Raw genomic sequence first — 21,227 nt, 5'->3', positions numbered from 1 at the left:
AGACCGCCGCATAAATGGTAGGGATGGGATCAAGCAAAGACATCATTTTGAGGAAAATTAACGGGGGTGGGCGTCTCTGAAGGCTGGTTTTGGTTTCGAGTCTCGTGTGTGAGGTTCGTGGCTGGAGGTTATGCGAATTCGCCCCAGGGAGCTGGCGGAGACCCTGCGCCCCATGAAGGTCCCATGAAGTCTGCCCCATGTCTGGTAGGGGACCCTGGACGGTGTGGGTGTCAGTGCCGTGCGGTGTAGTGCTAGTCAGTGTGAGGGCTGCATGGAGGTAGGGGGCTGGTAAGAGTTGCGGGCGGTCCGTCGGAGGTGTAGCGAGGGAACGCGTGGTTGTGCGGGAGGAGCTGAGAGTGGACACCTGCGGATCCGAAAGAAATGTGCGTGAGGGGCAAGAGAGAAGTCTGCGGGGGCCCGCGAGCAGTGGGCAGTACAAGGTGGGAGGGAGCGTGGGGAAGAGTCAGAAGCAGGTGTGCGGGGTGCCCGGGTACATGAGGAGGGGTGTGCACAAGAGAATTGAAGTGGGCTGAGTGGGAGGAGCCAGGAGGAGGTGAGGGGTCCTTAGGAGCTAGTAGAAGGTGTGCATTAAGAGCTGGGGTGGGATGAGGCAGAAAGAGGTGTGCGAAAAGAACAGTGTGCTGTGGCAGGGGTCCTCCAGCAGGTGCGCACGGGGCGTGGTGTGTGCACTCGGAGGGGCGGGGTGCAAGGGACGGGGGCATATATACTCGACAGGTGGCAGCGCGCAGAATGCAGCGGCGGACCCTGGATGCTCGGTCAGCACCGCGGACAGGTCCCAGCGCAGCAGCAGCCCCATCTCCCACCTCACAGACACCAGGAGCAGCCTGACGCCTGTCACCACCGCACAGCCTCTGCAGCCACCCTGCACCTCACCGCACACACCTGCAGCAGCCGGTGGCCACTCACCTCGCCTACAACTTTAACACACGCACGCAGCTCTCTCCGCACTGACAGCAGCCTTTGCAGCCTCTGCCCGTGCCCCACCCCGAGACGCCACTAACGCCTCGAGTTCCCCGTCTCTGCGAGTCCACCGCAGCATCCTCTTTCCCCACAGACTCCAGCGGCAGCCTGAGCTCCGTCACCTCGCCAGCCGCAGACCCCGGCGTCGGCATGGCAGAAACTCACCTGCAAGGAGTGGAGATCTCGGCGTCCCAGTTCCTGGACATCTGGAGGCACTACGACACAGACGGTGATTATGAACCTCACTCTGAGCTGGCCTCACCGAGGACGGCCTGTCTCTCACTAGCAACGTGTGCGTGTTCATAGATTCAGAAACACTTGTTAGAGTCGAGTTTGGTGTCGAGTTCGGATGGCAAAGCCCGTGACCGGTAGGACCTCACTCATGGTCCCTGCCCGAGGTCTAGCGCATGCAGGCAACGCGCCCTCTTACGCGAGGGGTGCAGTGTTTCCGAAAGGGACGCGGGCTGGAAATGAGACGGGCTCCTGTCTGTGTCAGTGCACGGTCTTGCGCTGCGCGCGCTCGAAGCCAGGTCCGCGTGTAACGATTGCCTTCATTTCTTTCCAGGAAATGGCTACATCGAAGGGAAGGAGCTGCAGAATTTCATCCAGGAACTGCTGCAGGCGCGGAAGAAGGCGGGCTTGGTAGGTGACGGATGGGTCATTCTTTCTCAACCTATCTCCCACAATCTCTAGAGCACTGGTCTTCAGACTGTGGAGCTGCCCCCCCCCCCCAAACTGCTCCCCCCACATCTCCACCCCATGGCCCGTGGGGCTCTTCCAAAAAGGAGTATGGTGATTGCTTTTAATAGAAAATATAAGCAGATATGGCATCTGGGGGGTTTAGCAACAATCTTTTTTCCCAAAGGAGGACTTGGCAACAACATTTTTACTCAAAGGGGGGCTGGGCATAAAACGTTTGAATACCCCTGCTCTAGAGTGACCCCACTTGACTGCTCGCATGTCTTCTGTCTTCTGCATAAACCATCGCTGCATATTGCAAACGGCTGCGCATTACATAGAAGAACCGCGCGCTACCCAGGAATAACCCTGAGCCCCTGTGTGTTGAAGCATAGTTCCCTTTAAGCTTAGAATGGAGATCAGTGATTTCTGGTGGTGTCAAACCTCAGTGGAAACAGTGCACACATGCACTTTCTAGAAAAACCGTTAAAAACTGGTGAGGCAGTGACCAAGGAACCGTCGACTGTAGAGCTGGCGGAGCCCCTACTCTCGCGTGGGAGGGGAGGTAATGGGAGTGTCGCCTTTCTTTGCTGGCCTGTCGTGAACAGATCCTCAAAACAAACAATGAACATAAAGTTCTGACAGTCAACAAAAAGTGTTTTTTCGCTGTAAACCTCTATGGATATGCGCATATGTTTACTATCTTTGCTGGCACCACTGCAGGCAGTTGCGCTGTGCCAAGAGCATAGAGTTTCTCTGGCTCGTGTATATAGCTCAGCTCAGACTTGGACCCCTCACGACCGGCTATAAGCACAGATACGCAAGCAGTACCCCCGACAGAGTGTCCTGCAAGCACTGTACATGGGCATGCAAGACCTGCCTCTGCTTGGTTGTGTTTGGTCAAATATTAACGCGTAATTTATACATGACATAGTTCTCTAATTTCAATCTCCGATAAAGTCGATGTAGTTTCTTCAGGTTCTAGGTTAAAGTATCGAAATCAAAAGGTTCGAATGCCTGTTATTCAACAGTGAAAGGGTAAAAAAAAGGTTCGAATTATTATTATTTTTTTTATATGGGGGTACCCCTAACCCCCGTTTTCTTTATTAAAAAACTTTTTTTACCAAACCAAACTAAAAAATATATAAATAAATAAATAAAAAAATTCCAACCTTTTTTTCGACCCTTTGACTTTCGAATAAAAGGTCATTCGATCCTTTGTTTTCGAAACTTTAACTGGACACTGTTTCTTCATGTTAATATTGATTTATTGTGCTCAGTTCACAGCATACCTTATGCAAGATAAACAAACTTACCTATAAAAGACAAATATAATATTTCTGAGCAATTAGTGCACAGAATATTACATTTCTATCATACAGGATTGCCGTTTCATGAATAATTCACTTTTTTTCGGTGAGATCGTTAATTAAAAATGTACACACAGATTTTCTCTCCAAAGCAAATACATATTTTGCAAAATTAATATAAACATAATATCCTATATTACATAAAATACATTAAGGAAGACAAAATACATAATACATAAGAAAATTAGTCTTTCAAATTACTTTCCTTCTTGAGATATTAATTGTGTCAAATTCCTAACACCCATTTGTATACCATGATTCACCCAAAAGTCTGTGTATTATTTTGAGGAATTGTAATTATGCCATGAGCAAAGATGTTTGGAATCCTTCCACTAAAAGTAACCAGAGCTGGTCATCAACCACCCAACTGAAATCATTAACAAATTTCCCAATATTAAGATCCTCCAGTTAATTGCACAAGTGGTTCGTTGTGTCGATGCCACAAATAGGGCCCAATGCCTCTAAAGATTCCAAAGGATTGAATCAAAATCTTATGAAGATTTTACAGAGCCGATCATTTGGGAATCTGTTCTAATATTTTGGAAGAAAGTGCACAAGTCTTGTCAATGTTGCATATTCCGAATTATATATAATTCATTATAAAATGAGACAATTTGCAAATATTAGAGATGTCTGTCTGCCCATCTTTAAACAAGTCAAAAATTCTCCCGTGCAAACTTGGACTTCACTGTAAACAAAACAAATAAACAATTTCTGTATAAGATTACACAGAAAAAGAAAGTCCATAAAGAGATGTTTTAGAGTCTCGCCCATCCACAGAACTTTACACAGGCTGCATACTCATAAATGTCTACTCAGTCCCTTCGTAGCCCCGTAACCTGTTGTGTGGGGAGCACATTAAATGTAAAACAGATCAACAGTTGGCTATGTGTCTGTTTGGGAACTGTCTTGCATACCGTTGGCTGAGTCCCAATTCTGGATATGAATTTAAAGCACCCGTGAGGGCTTTTTGGCAAGATATTCCACATTCCTCACCCAGTCCCACTGTAAAATCTTTCCCTTCAATTCAGTTGGCTTCCAGACCTTCTGATCGTGTATTACAGCCTTAAATTCAAATTGTGTTGCATGCATAAAAGATTCACATGCCACTTTGTGTTTTTCAATGCCCTTCTCTTTGCCACACAGCAGCATACCATGTATGTAAATGAACAAGGAATTGCCTAAAGAAAATCGAATTTTAACATAACACATACTACTTCTTAAAATTGTAAAAAGGCATATAATGACACAAGGCCTAGTTCTGACCAGATCGCCTAGACCAGTAAGGAAGGAAGAAAGTCTAAGAAATAGCTCAAGATCCATCCCTCCAAGAAATGTAGCTCGGTCTCATCCACATGCAGATGCATTTCTATCCCATGCAATGAATTGAGCACCATCTTTTGCCAGTAATACGTAATGAGTGGAAACCATGAAACCACCATTTTTCTGAAGTACTCCTAATTTCAAATCCTGAATATGTTAGATATTGTTTTTCGTCTAGGGGTCTATGGTCAAGATACCATACGTAATTTATGTGTTTAACTTTCGACCGCTTGAATTTCATCACATTGGTCTCTTTTACATTAAGGACTAATCGATTATCGGTAGTGTGAGTCTCCAGTGCTTTCAGACTCGTGTCTAGGCCTATTGATGTCTGATCAAAGGTTTCCAAGTCATCCGCGGAGCATAACCATAGAAACCTTGTGGCACCCAATTTAGGCGAGTCGTTATTGATTGACTTCAGCGTTTCTTCGATAGCGGACATATGAAGATTGAATAGGCAAGAGGGCCAGTAAACAGCCCTTTCTTGAGGACTTTGCCATTAGTATTCGAAAAGGCATCATCATTATTAAGTCTAATAGTATATACTATATTTGAATGAAATACAATTATTCGTTTTAACAATCACAACTTTAGCACCAACTTATTTAATGTAGTCCTCAGTTGTCTTCTATTATCATGTCAAAGGCGCTTGTGTAACCGATAAAAGCAAGATCCACTGCTTTACCTGAATTAGAAAGGACCCCTAGATTTAAGCGTATTTTCCGAAATATTCCTTAATGTTCATTAATGTACCTTGACCCTTCCCAAAGCCTGACTGAAGATATTATTCTATTGAATCAATGCTTGCAGTTCTTTCATTATTAAGAACACAAACATGTTTCCTGTTTTGTCCTGTTGATAAATCGGCCGATAGTTTATGGGATTATCGCATGCTCCTTTTTTGTAAATCTGGATAATGTGTGACTTGGTTTAGGACGATAGTGATGTTTTTTGTTGAACAATTTGCCCAAATAAAGTATGTAACATGTCTGCCCTAGTGCACAGGGAGGCCTTCAAACCACATTCACCAGACCATCCGGTACAGGGGCCGTTACATTTTTTAACCTTGTAAATAACAAAGTAATCCTTTCTTCCCAACTGATTGAATTATGGCATAACCGATTATGAGCTACTTTCAAATCAGACTGAATTTGACACTTTGGGTGCCGATTCCAATCCCCTTTTTCTATGGGATTTAACTGAACTCTAACTAGACAGTCTTTATCCTCATTTAAGAGTCCTCATACTTTTATAGAGTCGTTCTTTGGCAATGCTCCCAGCATTTCTTGGCATTTGGGTGTCATTTTATGTTTGGATGGGCTCTCAACCAGTTTTTATAACACTGTATCAGATGCAGTGCTAAAAGCAAAGGTCAAAAGTTGGGATACTGCCGAAGATCTGCAAGATTTGGGGTGATTAAAAAGATAGAGCGGACAAGGAATACTGTATCTACCAATGAGGGAAGTTAGAATGTATCTAGAAAATTCCCAACGTCTAAACTGAGAGATTTGTATCTTAGGTTCAGACTAAACTGTCTCCCGACCTTAGTGGGGATTCCCACGTATCTTAGGTTCAGACTAAACTGTCTCCCGACCTTAGTGGGGATTCCCACGGAGTAACGTGTCTGCTGATTTTGCAGTGGGGAAATAGAGTAATTGAAGCACTTGGTTCTCTATTGTCCCAGGTGTACGGACAGTAGGATTGCTACCTTTGAACCCATTATCAACTCTTCGAGTGCTGTTATTTCTGTAGATCTGTGGCATCGACTTATGACAGCAGCCCAATTGTCACTTACGTTGGCACTTGTAATGTTTAATAGACTTGAGGAAGTGATGCTGGAGGCACAGGTTGATTTGGAGAGATGTAATGCACTGTCGGTTGCAACTGGTTATAAGGAATTTTGATGTACACGATAGCGAATGAACCAGAGCCGAACCCTTAGCAGACTATACTCCCTCGTATTGGTCCAATCCATTCAGAATCTTGACTTCAACATGGCAATCTGATTATGTAGACAGATTAGTATCTGCATGCTCTTCGACTCTAGGGTTCTGTCTCTCTCTTTCCATGGGTGCTTCCCCTCGGCCTGCTCCCTTTTTTTTTCTTTGCCTTCTTTTGAGATCAGGTGTGTGTACTGGCATTCTATTTTTGCATTAGATTAAGGCGGGTAGTTGTCCATGCATTAATGCATCAATGTAAAATTGTCTAGAGCTGTGCATTGTAACCTTCTGTTTATCTTTTCATGTTTTTGGGCTCAGTGGTTTGCTCCTGAACTATAATGTAAACGTACTTTGTGTACTGCAAACCTTTTGAATACTATATATATATTTTTTTCTGCAGTAAGCCACACTCCTCCCACCCAATATCAGATGTTAGCAGCAGCATCTTACACTCCCTCTGCTGCCATATGATAATGCCTCCTTATTCTAGATGTAGACACACAGGGCATAAATGAGTCTATCCATTATTTCATGGCATTTGAAAAATTAGACGTAGGTAACCTTAAAGGCCAACACATAGCCCTAAACCTGGTTAAATTGGACTCCACCCACTTAGTCATTAAGTGTTTCTTTTAGACCAGCCAATAGGATTATTTTACACAATTTACCTTCAGCTGCCCTCTTTTAAAGGTGGCAGAACTTAGTTTAATATGTAGACTAGAGCTGGCCCTCAGAAATCCATGATCCATTGCTTTTGGTTCGATAACTGACAAGTGTCAAGTTTCATCTAATAACACTGAAGACACAAAACTGTAACCAATGCTATACTTGGTCTTGCCGTTAGTCCAGCTATAAGTTCCTGGAATAGTTCCTTTGTCCCGGACATTAATAATCATCAAAACGCATGCAGCCATCCCTATGCCACACCATCCCTTTCGAATTCAATTACATCTATCCCATAATTGATGATGATCATTCTTCTCCCAACCAAACTTTGCTCTAATTCCCCAGTGTTGTCTGGGCAAACTCCATTCAGGTTCCCCACTAAAGTTATGTTGTTATGTTGTTATGTTGTTAGTACCATTTTTACTAAACCATGCTTCTAAGGTATGTTGTACCTTTTAAACACAGTTCACCCTGTGACGATGCCTATACATTTTAATTATCATCCAGGATTCCAGATAGTGGGTACATTCGTATTCATCTGAATCCATAATAAATAATTACACCCAGTTTAGATTTCAGAGGACTTCACTAGAAGAATATTTTAAATCATTGTTAACAACACACGGCCCCTGTTTGGATGACCTCTAGCCCCCTTACAAGTGGATTTTAAAAAAACAACCAAACTTCTTGTAAATAAATTATGATTATTAAAAAAGTCCCATACCTCTTTATGCACCGAAAAACTGTTGTGCCCCTATTTCACCAAACATCTTTTTACATGTGCTCAGGAGTTTAAATAAATGTGAACCTTTGGTAAGTTATTAAAATCATGAAATCCAACTGAACGAAATCTTATGAGGTACTCAGTCTAAGTGGGAGGGGATATTTCATCAAAAAACTGCAGAACACATCCTCTATTTAGAGGAAAGTTATAAAACATCAAAAATATTGCTTCCCGAAGGGGTCGTAGCATACCATCTGAGATAGTAGAATTAGTCTACCCCCTCTACAATACTGGTCTAACTTCCTCAAATAGATCTTCCTTTTCATCCCCCTAATCATGTCTTGGGAAAGGCAACTGAAGTCTATGTTCTTTGAATGTGTGGGCACTGTACTTCCTGTACCTTAGCCAGGAGTTTGCTCTTGTAAAATACACTCTTGCTTCTCCTTGTAAGCCACCTTGTCACAAACATACTGTGATTGTTCACACTTAATGATGACATCTCTGGTGCTTTGCTATAGGAAGGTCCTAATGTCTTGATTCTGACTCTGCAGAGAATTTGCAGCCATTTTCTTCCTGCCCCTCTACTGCCCTGTCATTTTTTGCATATTCTTTGTTTGTTGTATTACAAAGCATTGATCTTCACCATAAATCAGCATCGCTGATGATGACTTCTCTGGAGCCTAAACACTTATTTGATCCTTGCATGAATTTACTCTCTTCTATTGGTCCTTCGTATTTGCCCTCCCCAATATTGCTCCCTTTTGCCCCCTTTTTAGTTTTGGCTACTAGGTGGAGCTCAAGTGCCACCTCTAAGTCAACACTATTTCACTAGAGAACAGGTAGGCGGGAGATGGAATATGAGTAGGACACAGCCTGTTACTGTTGTTTTGTTATTAACCCACCCATTGTCTCCCCATGGCCATGCTAATCGCTATGGCCATTCGCACCCACTTCCTGCCTCTTGATGTCTAAAGCACATCCTCCTGGGATCTCTTTTAGCTAGCTTTGTCAAGCAGTAACATTAAATGTTGTGCTCAAAGTGACTGCCAGTATTTTTTCAAGGCATTCTTCTTAGAGTTAATGGCTTAATTGGAACTGTCAATGCACAACTGGTGTAATAAAAATGCCTAAACCATGTGCCTTCATCCGCTTGATTTATAAGCAGTATGCATGTCCTTCACTGAAGTCCTGTTACAAACAAGCCGTGTTGACTTGTGTATAGGTATTAGATAGGTCGAGGTATTATATGCCCAGGTTTCGCACCATTTTGCAGATGCTCTCATTAATGGCCATTCACTACCATTACGCCAGTGTCTGGCAAATGCCTATCGCATGCCTACATAAAAGCTCAAACTATTGGCATTGCCAATGCTTGTGCTTATACTTTCTGGCAGGTTTCTTCAGATGTACGTCCTGCTCTGCCGGTTCAGATGTTAAGGCTGAGCTTCCATATGGGATAAAGAGGAATCCAGTTTGGTAGGCCTATCCATTTGCGAGTCAAACATGATTACTTCTTGGACAGGCGGCGAAGTCTACAGACACGTGCTGGAGTGAGAGGATGATCCGCCTTCCCTATCTTCCTTCGCCAGTGTGTGCAATTTCAAACCTTTGCAAATGGTGAGGATTTCCCCCAAGTGTTCTTTGTTAGAAACGACTTGCCCTAGCAGGACATGGTATCGTTTTACATGGGATTGAAGTACTACATGGATGGCCACGTACGAGGGAGGAGCAGATGTTTTTAATTGAGATCGCTTCTCTTGGTGGACGCCTAGAATTCTGCATGGAGTCAACTCTCCCACAAATACAGATACATCCCACAAATACAGATAAATCCTGAGGCATCCAGGAAGTCCCCCGGCCATCAACTCATATTTCCCCCTTGGCTTTTAATTCGAGCCTCACACACAGATTCAAGAAGTCCACCCGAGAAGCGGGATACCTTTCGACTGAAGATTGAGATCAATCCTAAGGGATGTCTGCTGCTTTTGAACATTGAAAGCAGGTTTGTTAGCCGAGATTTACTTAAATGATTTCTATAATAGGTTGCGATCTTCCCCACTTTGGTGCTTCGGTAGGGGGCCCACGGCAGTAGATTAGATGATGCAGGAGACACCACAGTAGCTTCTTCGTCATGACACAGGTTTAGAGTCCAATATTCTGACGGCATAGTTGAAACTATAGATTTGGGTGCATAACTATGCCAATTAGGACTTACCTCAGCACCCTGTGCTCCAGATGATGCCATGATGGTAAAATCCTGGTACACCACTCCTCTGCTTCAACTGCTTCAAAGGTGAGTCCTTATCTCTGCACGTCGCAGGCGCTTTGGCGTTGCACATCATATAAAAGTGCTCCAGAAGGCAGGTCAGAAAACACGCAGACTGACTCTCCTTGGGTAACGGGTTGAGGCCACTCCTCTCTGCTTCTACTGAAAGCACTTAGCTCCACACTTTGCAACACAGTTTCTGTTTCTCAGAGAGATACAGTGTACGCGGAACAGAATAGGCCATTCTTTTTCTCAACGACATTCACTTCCTATTTTCTGGTCTATACACGTTCTTGGCCGCAGTCCAACCCACAGCGTTGTTATGTTATGTTGATTTATACCGTGCACCACTGCCATTTGCATAATCTCCAGGCGCTCACGTGGCTCTGTAAGAAAAGTGGGTGGGGTTGGTTAGTGAGGAACGAGACATAGGATAGAAGTTGTGCTGTTCTGTTGAATTCTGCAGAACAAGGAGAAACTGGTGTCTGTGCGTGTCGGCTTTCTGGGTGTGCTTGGTTGCGTGCACTGGGCTTGCTGTGTCCGGAGGGGTAGCGTCCAGTGTCTGGGTTGTTTGTGATTAGCGGTGGGTGTGTGGTTTGTGTGTAGTTTTGCTGCCCCTTTTGGGCATGTGTAGTACGTGAGTGGTATGAAGGTGTGGAAAAGCGGAGGGGATGGTGAGTGGGTTGACCTGATGGTGCACTCTTTCCTTTGATCTTTACACGAGATCTGTTATTTCACGTTATGCCATCTTTTGCACACTCTAAATTGTCATGTTTATGAACCTGCTTTTTTCCCACTTGATGGAATTAACGACGGGCTCATTCCAAAGAAAAACAGCTACTACACTACCCCCAACACATTTGTTGGGCTATAATCATTGCAAAATGAGCCGTAGCTTCAAAACCCACAATTAATGCATGATGCCATAATACATCGTTCCATATGACGTCAGTCCTGTGAAGTATGGATGTCAATCAAAAGCCTGAAATATCAACCTGATCAATTAAGTTCATTGGTTTCTGAGCATAACAAACCCGCTGAATAATTAAATCATACCATGCAATTAGTGCCCCATAAAAGTGGTGGTATGTTGACTTGCATTCTTAACGGGACATTACAGAGAGCCAGAGCCGGCCTTAGGGGGTGCGGGCTGGATGATTGCCCGGGACGCCATGCCCCCCCTAGGGTGCCATTAGCCCCCCACAATGCCTGATCGGGGGAGTCTTTTAAGCGCTCCCCCGAGCTGGTGTAGTGAAAAAAGGTGCAGCAGGCACCCTTTTGTTATTAAATGCGCCCACGGCGGTGGGGTGCATTTAATAACAGTAGGGTGCAGCACCCTATTCACATGATGATTACCTCCCTGCTCTGATGCGGGAGCCAGGAGGTTTTCATTGGACTAGGGCGCTCATGCATTGGCATGCATGAGTGTCCTATTCCAGTGATTAACCCCTGCGAGGTGCCGGAGCAAGGGGGGACAAAACAACTGTGGCACTCCTGTCCCCCATACCAGCCCACCTCTCGCCCTGTTGACCAGGGATGCGCAGGGACGCGGTGGGTGACAATTCGCCCAGGGCGCTGCTGCCTCGAAGGCCTGCCCTGCAGAGAGCAGCTGTGAATTAGTTTAACCACAAACGATTAGTATGATCATCGTTTTTGCATAGACTTGCATAATAGCCTGGCACTTAAGGGGTTCATCAAACGTCTTTTTGTAAGCAGAAAACAGAGCACAAATAAGATCGTCCAACCAGGTGTAGCGTTTTCTGCATACTGCAATGATCAACTGGGAAAACATATTTCTACTGAAAACAAATCCCAAAGTTGCTGTTTAAAAAACAAAAAAGCATATTTACTGCAACCACATTCATGAGTCATATTAATGAAGCAGGCTTGTTATTCCATATTTATTATTTATTTTGCCACAACAACTCTCAATGTCATTATAGGAATATATGAGTGATGTCATAAGTGATGCCATTTGTGATATCATCTCTGAAGTAATGGGCGGTCCTTAGGAAGCGGGGCTGGTGACTGCAGTGCTATCCATACCTGGTGAATGCCAACGTTGTTTCGGGTGTTGTGATATGTCCTTAACATCAGCTGATCTGAAGTTGTGGTTCCATGTGATAACACTTCCCTGGAGAGATCGCTCTCCTACACATCTCCCTGTTGCCATCAATGGTCGAAACAGCAACTCCCTACTCTCAGCACTGATTTACCATCAACCCTGCATCTCACGGTCCTGGCCAATAATACCGCTCCTTTCTTCCCTTTTGCCCAGCGGGGTGGTCAAGGGGGGCCACGGCCACCATTATAAAAACGCTGGCCGGCCCCCCTGCCGGTTATGTGTTTATTTTGGTGTTCCACGCTAAGATTTCCAATGACCTCATCAGGCCACACCTATGAAACATTCCTGGGGGTGCCACTGTTTTTGCCCTTGCACGCCACTTTCCTCAAGCTGCTGCAAGCTTCTTTGAGGGGAAGATCTGCATACCACCCTTCCTCCTCTGCCCCTCTTCCACCCCCTGGCCCTCCCTACTGCTCCCCCTAACTTGCCTCCAGAGCTGCCACTTGTAACAACTTCTGAGGGACTGGTCAACCAGATCCCCTAGAGTTACGCTTTTCTTTATGGGGGAGGGTGCTGTACTTCTCTTCCTCGCCGCAAGGCACCCCTGTGTCCTAGCTGACTCCTACCTCACTCAACCTCAGGGAACCCTTCACGGCCTTTCCACACTTGCTCTTCCCTTGCCGGCAGGGTTGCCTGGGATATTTAACTAGGTGACCGCGTCTTTCTACGAAGTGGCTTTCTCGGGTGGCGGCTTCCATACTGCGTTTTGCACAGATCGGTTTCGGAGTCCGGATGTTCCCATGTAACCGCCTTTCCTGGGCATTTGAGGCGTATTTTACTGATATATGTCATTATATAGCCATACCACACAAACATTACTTTCTTTAACACAAGTTGTTTAGTCATTTTTGGGGGGGATTTGCAATAATGAACTTTGACCTTGTAACCCTTGGTGCAGTGCCTGCTGGGTACGATATGCAACAGTGTCTTGCATTCACTTTACAAGGTGCAAAGACTTCTGGAAAAATCCGGGAACACTGCTTTTTAGGACACATTCTTCCGTGCTGCAGAGCCCACGGGCCATGGCTTACACAAAAGACATAGCCATAAAATGAGGCCTGTAGGAACTGTGTCCAGGGCCCAGTCTTCCGCGCTGCAGAGCCCACAGGCCATCGCTTACACAAAAGACACAGCCATAAACTGAGGCCTGTAGGAACTGTGTCCAGGGCACAGTCTTCCGCGCTGCAGAGCCCACAGGCCAGGGCTTACACGAAAGACACAGCCATAAGCTGAGGCCTGCAGGAACTGTGTCCAGAGCACGGTCTTTGGCTGTGTCCTGGATTCGCTGAGTGCAGACTCTGCCCTGGAAGTACTGGATTTGAGGCATAACCAAAGCATAGGGTGTCCACACCCTAGGTGCTATGACCCTAGCTGGTGCCCTCGTGCTCTGCATCACAAGCATGCTCTGTGGTTATACCCAGGCATGGAGCCCTAACAATGAAGGGGGTTGCAAGCATGTGCAGAACTCCAACTCCTGTGTCCACAGACCATCCCCGGGGTTCCTAACATCAGCAGCCAGATGTGTCAATAGCATTTGCAAAGTAAGTCCTGATAAACGTATTGTTCAGTACCCACATTGAGTACTGCTTGCAATCAAGAGGTTTAAATACACGTTCAGGTTTTGGAGTTACTTCAGATGAAACAAAGCATGACATGAATTGTAGTGCCCTTCGCCCTGCTCCACTCAGCCTCGAACTCATTGCTTCTCGGAATTTGTCCGTCTGTATTTGCTTTTGGCCCTGGTGTAAAGGCCCTGGTATAAATGGCTCAGTACCTTTGATACCATATAGCACACATCACGTTCGTGTAACCAAAAATCATTTCAAACACATTCGCAGCTTCTTAAATGTGTACTCGGTCATCAGAGCAGAAGACACCGGGTCAGGGACCCGGCTTGTAAGGGGAACTGCCCTCGGTGCCTCCTGGCTGGGGCTTCCAGAACGCCGACAGATCCAAGCACGCTGTAAACAGAGAGGCGACAGTGTCTCCCGCCACAACCCCCTTCCCCGGCAGCAGTCAGCCTGAACATTGAAATATTCATGCACAGGAGGCCCAGGGTGGTCCGTTTCATGTCCCAGGCACCACCGACTTAAAATGGCGGCGGCCCGGGGAAGCAGCGTTAATTGGCTGTCAGTACAAACAGCCTTGAAAATACCAGCGATGATGGCGTTCGTGTAAAAGCACGCCACTAGCCACTAATTGAATGCGGCTCTACGGGGGATTTAGATGTAGGTCAAATACAAATATTCCGAAACATTTTCCTTTAAACTATCAAGAAAGCGATCATTCTGAGGAAATATCAGAGCTGTACCTCCAACCTCCCCTTCGATGACAACGTTTAAAGTGACCAGTCGCTAGCAGCGAGTTTAAGGAACGCCACAGGCATCAAGGTGTACAGAATGTCATTTTCGGATGGTATAATACCCACTCCAGCATGGCCCATTAGACTCTTGTGCCCACCAGGGATTTAGAGATTCCATTCGTCCTCCAGCCAGTGTGCAAAACGTGTCCAGAGATTGGACAAGCACGTCTATCAGGAGCATATTCGCTACTTTCTTCAACACGTAGTTCGACCACTGTGTGCCTGCCCACTGATTGCAATGGCGCGCGTGGTCACTCATCAGAGTAGCGCTTGTTTTGCGCATTACGTTGCTTTTTCCATTGGTTTCAGAATCTCTCATGTGCTCCCGTCTCGCGCCTCCCCGCCCTCACGCGGTGATTCACGGGAGAACCATTAAACTACACATTATTCCTTCCACTGCAGGCCTGGCTTTTCCGTCAGCCCGCGTCGTGAGTATCACTCCCTGGGCTGTGTCACTCAGTCAAGCCTCGTTTCGAGACGATTGCGCATCCGCAGGCATTACTGGTGCACTCTCCTCGCCTGATTTAGAAAAACTTTTTACAATGGCGCAATCCCGTTGGAAAACGCGTTGAAAATCAGGCCACTGTTCGATGCCCGGTTCGAGGCAAGTACTTGGATGCTAATTCTGGGGACTTGTCTTTTCCACATATACTGCTGTTTCCTCGTGGACTGAACGTTCTATGTAGAATTATAGAATTTCTAATTCGTGTGAAAGTAAGCATTTTCATCTGTACGCTTGTCTGGCAGTCTCATTTAGATAAAAACAGATCTTTATGAAGTCTTTGGATTTGGTTAGGCTGGGGAGGGGTAACCCCCTCTGCACCCACCTTCTCTTCAAGGCCACCTCTTGGAACAGCCACTTCTGTTTAGCTCTTCTAGATTACACCCTTTGTTAATTAAAGAGAGTATTCACAACTTGTTATGGTAAAGAAGTCTCCACACAACCATGCCCTGACTAATTCTAGTATCAGGGAACAATATACAAGAAACTGCCTTGAGTGAAATGCTTAGCCTTAAGGACCGATTTATTTTCCCTGTTTTCCTGAACAGCAGTACGCTTGATCCATCACTTAGGCAATATAACCCGAAGGAGCGGGGGGAATTACCTGTCAGGTAATACCCCTGTGGCTATAGTTAGAAGCGCGTGCACTGGGAAGTGCCCAGAAGTGTCTGTTTGGCTGTTTGCTCTGCTGCTGTTCCGCTCGACTTTGCTGCTCACTTGTGAAGACAAGTTTGCCAGAAGCCCCTCCCACCATCCTCCTGCAGCATCATAAGAAGGCACTGCTGTGCGCACCAGTGCACGCGCACCGGGAAGTGCCCGGAAGTGCTTGTTTGGCTGTTTGCTCTGCTGCTGTTCCGCTCGACTTTGCTGCTTACTTGTGAAGACAAGGTTTGAATTGTGTAACTGACAGCTTCCAATCTACATTGGACTTATATGGACATTTAATGTAACACTATTAGTGTTAATACATGCCTATTTTGCTTTGTTTTAATAGTTTGCCAAAAGCCCCGCCCACCATCCTCTTGCAGCACCATAAGAAGGCACTGCTGCGCGCACCAGCACGCGCGCACCGGGAAGTGCCCGGAAGCGCCTTTTTGGCTTTGAGGATGGCTTATGGCCGAGTGAGGTTTATTGTTTTGTTAACGCAGATTTGTTACTCTTGTGGTTAGAACGGTGCGTTATTGCACACTTTTCATCACAGCTACTTGACGGTAAGCAATCCACCCTATAAGCAACAAATGTGAAATCATCTTTAAGCTCGCACATTCACTGTTATGGTTATCTGATCTTATTCTGCTGCAATTTAATGTGCACAGCGTTACACGTGTCTCATAATCTTTCATGCGACTGACCTTTTTCAAAGGAAAAAAAAAATTGCTTACCACGTATAGACTGGACGCACGTTTATCTTGTGTTACCAGATACACTCAAACGTTGTTGTGACCGTGTCCCCTTACACATTGTTGCTTATCCAAACCGCCTCTTATGTAGCAATTTGTGAACAACGGACGGAGGCAAAGCAAACTCCTTCTTGTACTTCACATTTCAATACATTTATGGTTCGTAATTTCAACAATTTGAGGGTTGCCCCTCTGTAGTGTTTGGTGTAGGTTCAATAAAGTAGTGTTAACATTTTTTTTTTGTACAAGTCACTTAACTTGAACCTACCCGGTTAGCAACAGGTACACATCTGCTGCGAATGGTTATTGCGCGCAAATCAACAAAAAATGCTTGCGTCACTATTTAAAAGTGATCTTTCTACAATTATTCTAAACACAACAAATATATATATATATTTTAAAAAAAGAAAACATTATAAACCTACCGTTTCAATTACACAATGGTGGGAGTCTCTGGAGCGGCAGATGTCTTATGGAGACACCTGTTGAGGATGCTGTGGTTATTGATCAATGACCTTCTACCAAGGCAATATCAAGCAAATTGCCCAACAAGAAAGATCTATTTCGGGAAGAGCCCTTAAATAGGTCTCTCCTCAACAAAGAAATCGGATTGTGTTCTTCAACACAGAAGCAGGCTTCTCTCATAAATCATACTAGAGAGCAAGTTCATCACTTCTCAACTTCCAAAACAGAACATCTCTCATATTCCCTACTTGAGATGTATGATCTTGATAAATCTGTTCTTCAGGATCACATAAACAACCTGGAGTATCCTTTATCTGTCCCTATGACATCACAACATAATGAATGCCACAATAATTCGCAATCCGACATTTCTATGCTAGCCCCTGTGGTCATGACTTAATTGGGCAAACGCATAAGGCTGTCGCTTGGGCCGTCAACTTCTGTATCTGCTTCTCCTGGTCCGAAAAAGGAAGTCTGCCTGTTCACTCACATGAATTCATACAAAAAGGTGCAGGGCAATTTGGAGCTATTAGTAGCATTCAATAAAAATGACTCTTTTATGCAAATGGCCAGTTCTTCGGTCCGTGTAAGATCTAAAGACTAGCATGAAATGCATGATCAAGTGAATGACCAAAACGAATGGCAAGCAGAGAATGTAAAGGATAGTTTAGCTCATGACAAGTCCACAACCAACCTAAATACTACACCTTCTAGCATTAATATTTCTCTAAATCCCAATGGCCCTGACGTATACTCATATCCGATTCTCACACGCATATTGAACCTATTAGATAAGGGCCATGAGGTCCCACATTGTGAGATTAGGGATATAAAAATCTCCATTAGAGACATTTTAGCTAAAATGAATAAATTCGAAGGTTTCATACTTGCTCACAAATTCTCTAAGTCTGCCAAATATATACCTACTCGATAAATAAAATTGCTTCCATGGCATCCACTACATGTCAAACTATGCGTACTTGCAGTAGGAATAACTCATCTCAAACGTATGATACTGATTTTACACTTCTTTTGTATGATAAAGCCTGTGTTCCTGTAAGGGGTACCTTTCCCACAATCACGACTGATAGCGCGAAAATTTGTAGTCGGGAAGTATGGCAATCTATCAGCTCGAACTCATGAAAAATTAATAAACTTGAAATCCGCATCCAAAATCTTCAAAAGCTGCTTTCTAACAACTCAAACACATGTAATCCAACTCATGAGACAGATTGTTCTCGAAAAGCATCGTTGGGTGAGGATCCAAATAGTCCATCTCCACTAATTTATCTCATAGAAGAAGAACACAAAAGTCTGGATCCTAATATGGCTTCTTTTTCTGAACCTATTTCGATTCCAGACGAATCAGGAGACTCAGTTCACTTTTTCTCACGCAGAACTAGTTGCTTAGAACGCAGGGCTGTTAAAAGAAGGGACAACAGAAACAAGAAAATGGACAAGGCCTGCAAAAAACCCAAGAATTTACCACTGGGTAAGATCGTTGGACATAACATCGATAAAAAATATTTGTGCCTTATCCACTGAGGATGAAGTTTTAGATTTTGACCAATTAAATGCAGAGAGTAAAATTCACCTTCTGCTTAAACAGAGCATCTCCCCTTTGAAGTCTATCTCAAGTTCCCTTGCATCTAATTAAAAGAAAAGAAAAGTGTCAACACAAAATCAATTATAGAAGAAGTGCCACTAGCGATTGCAAAGTTGGTGTTTTCACAATCAATGACTTAATGAAGGTCCCAATGCATCTTTTAAGTGAGTCAATTGGTGTAAAACAAACCGAAATGTCAAATTCTTTTCCAATTGTGGGCCTCAAAAAAGCAAAAGCATCTTCATTTTCTCATGCATCTTACGCAGAGGTTTGCTCCAAGTCCATTCCAGTAATTAATCCTAACGATTTATCTAATGTTCTTCAAGTCATAAGTGGGTTGACTCCTCAGTCATCTACTTCTTTTGCTCCGCCATCAACGGACACTTTGAAAACAGAGGCAAGTTCAGCCTCGCAGATGAATATTATCAATGCAGATAGATCATGTAATGGGCCTGTATGTCCAAAGAGCAAAAATGAAGTAGTCAAAGAAGCCTCAGAGACTAATCTCCAGAATGTGAATATTTTAGGATGGGAGAACGACCAAAAAACAAATGGCAATTCCAGACTAAATCGCTCTTACATCTTTAAAATACCGTCACTAAGGATTCTCAGCTCAGACGACATAGAATGGGTGGCAATGTCAATGGTCAACAACAACCAAATGATCTGTCAGATCCATTCTTTCGTTATCACCAAACTGATATGACAACACAGGGAGGACCTTTCTCAATTCGGTTTTCATCTCCATTTGTTCAAAAACTCAGAAGTGGCTCACGTTTTTGTGGATTCTCATGAGAATTCAGACAAAGTTACCAAAACAGATGCTGCCAATGATGACAAAACAAAAGCTCCCAGAGATAACATAACAGGCGTATTTGTAAAGCGCACATTCACCACCAAAGGGGCATCTTGGCGCTAATAACAGATGTTTATTGTAACCCAACTTAATGGTACTCATATTATCGACCTCAGAAGGATGAAGGGCTGAGTGGACCTGCTGGGATTCGAATCTGTGACCATGAGGTCAAACACAGGTACCTGTAGTGGATGCATTAGTCAACTGAGCCACAGACCCGGATAAGTGATGGAGTGATCACACAATTCCTCTCCCTGGCTGGTACTGTTAACCTTTAATAAAAACCTTCATATCTCTGAACAGGTGATTTCAACTATGTAGCTTCAAAGGCCTTAACTTGAAGTCTTGGAATTATTGTGGAAACACCAATCTAGAATCCTGGTTAAATCTCTTACATCGTAGCGAGGAACTCACAGTGCTTCTGGTTCAAGAACCTATGACGGTCAAAAAGGACCACATTGATGGATTTTTCACTGACACCTCGCCTGCAATTGCAGTTCCCCTAAGTAGATTTTCATAAGCAATAAAGAGAATGCAAAGTCAAAATGTTTCTTCTCCTCAGATCAATTATTAGCAATTGAAATGACCATTCAGGGTAATTCTAACATCATTCTTTTAATTGTATGTCTCTATTGGAACCCTGCAAAATCAGACCTTGGTTCGGTTCTGATAGCACTAGGGATGCTTCTAGAAGAGGCATTTTTATATAACCCTGAATATGTGGCAGTCATAAGGGAGATTTTAGCTCATCGTGAAATCTTGTAGGAGGTAATGGTCAAATGAGAGTAGCAAGCAAAGGGAAAACAAATTCAGAGGGCAAAAGTGGGTATCCTTCCTAATGGATTGGGATGTCCAAATTGTTGAGCCCGATTGAAACGCAACCAATTTCACATGGCAACGTGGATGCCATAAATCTTATATCGACTCATTTTGTCTCCACAAATCTACTACATCTGTGCGTTCCGGTGACCACACACAATCCAGGTCTTAGCGATCACTTGATCATTAATTTGAAGGTCTACTTAGAGCACACAACACACAAAAATATTCCTACACTGAAGGTGATTGAACTTGGTCGTCCTTACATCTCAGTACGTTGGAATCAGAAACCCTGTAGAAAGCTCACTCGCATAGTTCAACAAGAACTTTGTGGGGGTGGGCGATCAAGCTCTGGTGGGGAGAAACTTCAGAGAAGTAGAGCAAATCACTAATTATATCATTAAAGCTAAGCTTAACATTTTAGCTAATTGTCGAATCAATAATCGTATATGTGATACTCACACTTACAATACTGAGATAGCTATCCTAAAATGGAGAAAAAAAACAGGGAATTGAGGGCACTTAAAAGAAAGGCTGTGAATTCATTACAATACATATTTAGTAAAAACATAATTATGCAGAGCTATAAGAATAGTATTAAAGTAATCAAAATTAAGTTGCACAATCTGGATAATCAGGAAATAATATGCTACTTACGCAAGCACAGCACTAAATCCTTACGGGCATCTATCAGGAATGTGAATAGATCTCATGTTGTATTGAATTCTTCCATTTCAGCATCTTGAGAAAACCTATTAAATCGCTTTGATGCATTCTGATGTTGTGTCTCCTATCCTTGCCATATCACTCATGGGGACATGTCAACGGCCCTTAAAGGACGTTGAATGGGCAATTAACAAACTCAACTATTCAAAAGCGCAGGACCTGATGGAATTCCATCCTGTGTGCAAAAGTAGGATCCATCATTTTGGGCCGTTATTCAGAAAATTACATTTGAGTTCATTTTCAAAAGCAGGATGATGCCATCATTTTGGCTTCTTGAGATCATTATTCCCAGTTACAAAAAGGGAGACCCATCAAATCTGGCCACCTATAGGCCTATTGCCCTCATGGACGCTGCATCAAAGGTGTTTTCAATTCTACTTTTGAAGGATCTGGATATATTCATCCAAGAACATGGCAC

General features: G+C 44.1%; 1 protein-coding gene across 2 annotated transcripts in view; it reads left to right on the top strand.

The window, feature by feature from the left end:
- The first annotated feature begins 612 nt into the window (after positions 1 to 612).
- CALB1 (calbindin 1) overlaps positions 613 to 21,227 on the top strand; it is a 242,345-nt gene continuing 221,730 nt past the window's right edge. Inside the window, exons 1-2 of one of the 2 annotated variants that reach the window (XM_069621326.1) lie at positions 613 to 1,210; positions 1,547 to 1,623. In XM_069621326.1, the coding sequence (XP_069477427.1) occupies positions 1,132 to 1,210; positions 1,547 to 1,623 (156 nt within the window). In that variant the 5' untranslated portion in view covers positions 613 to 1,131. Of the gene's footprint in view, positions 1,211 to 1,315; positions 1,350 to 1,546; positions 1,624 to 21,227 lie in introns of those variants that run through there. The other variant, XM_069621327.1, reaches the window with a different exon arrangement.

Source organism: Ambystoma mexicanum, chromosome 5q, assembly GCF_040938575.1.
Source record: "Ambystoma mexicanum isolate Mex_15411 chromosome 5q, UKY_AmexF1_1, whole genome shotgun sequence".
In the NCBI taxonomy this organism is placed as follows: domain Eukaryota; kingdom Metazoa; phylum Chordata; class Amphibia; order Caudata; family Ambystomatidae; genus Ambystoma; species Ambystoma mexicanum.
This window is presented reverse-complemented; position numbering and strand designations above follow the sequence as displayed.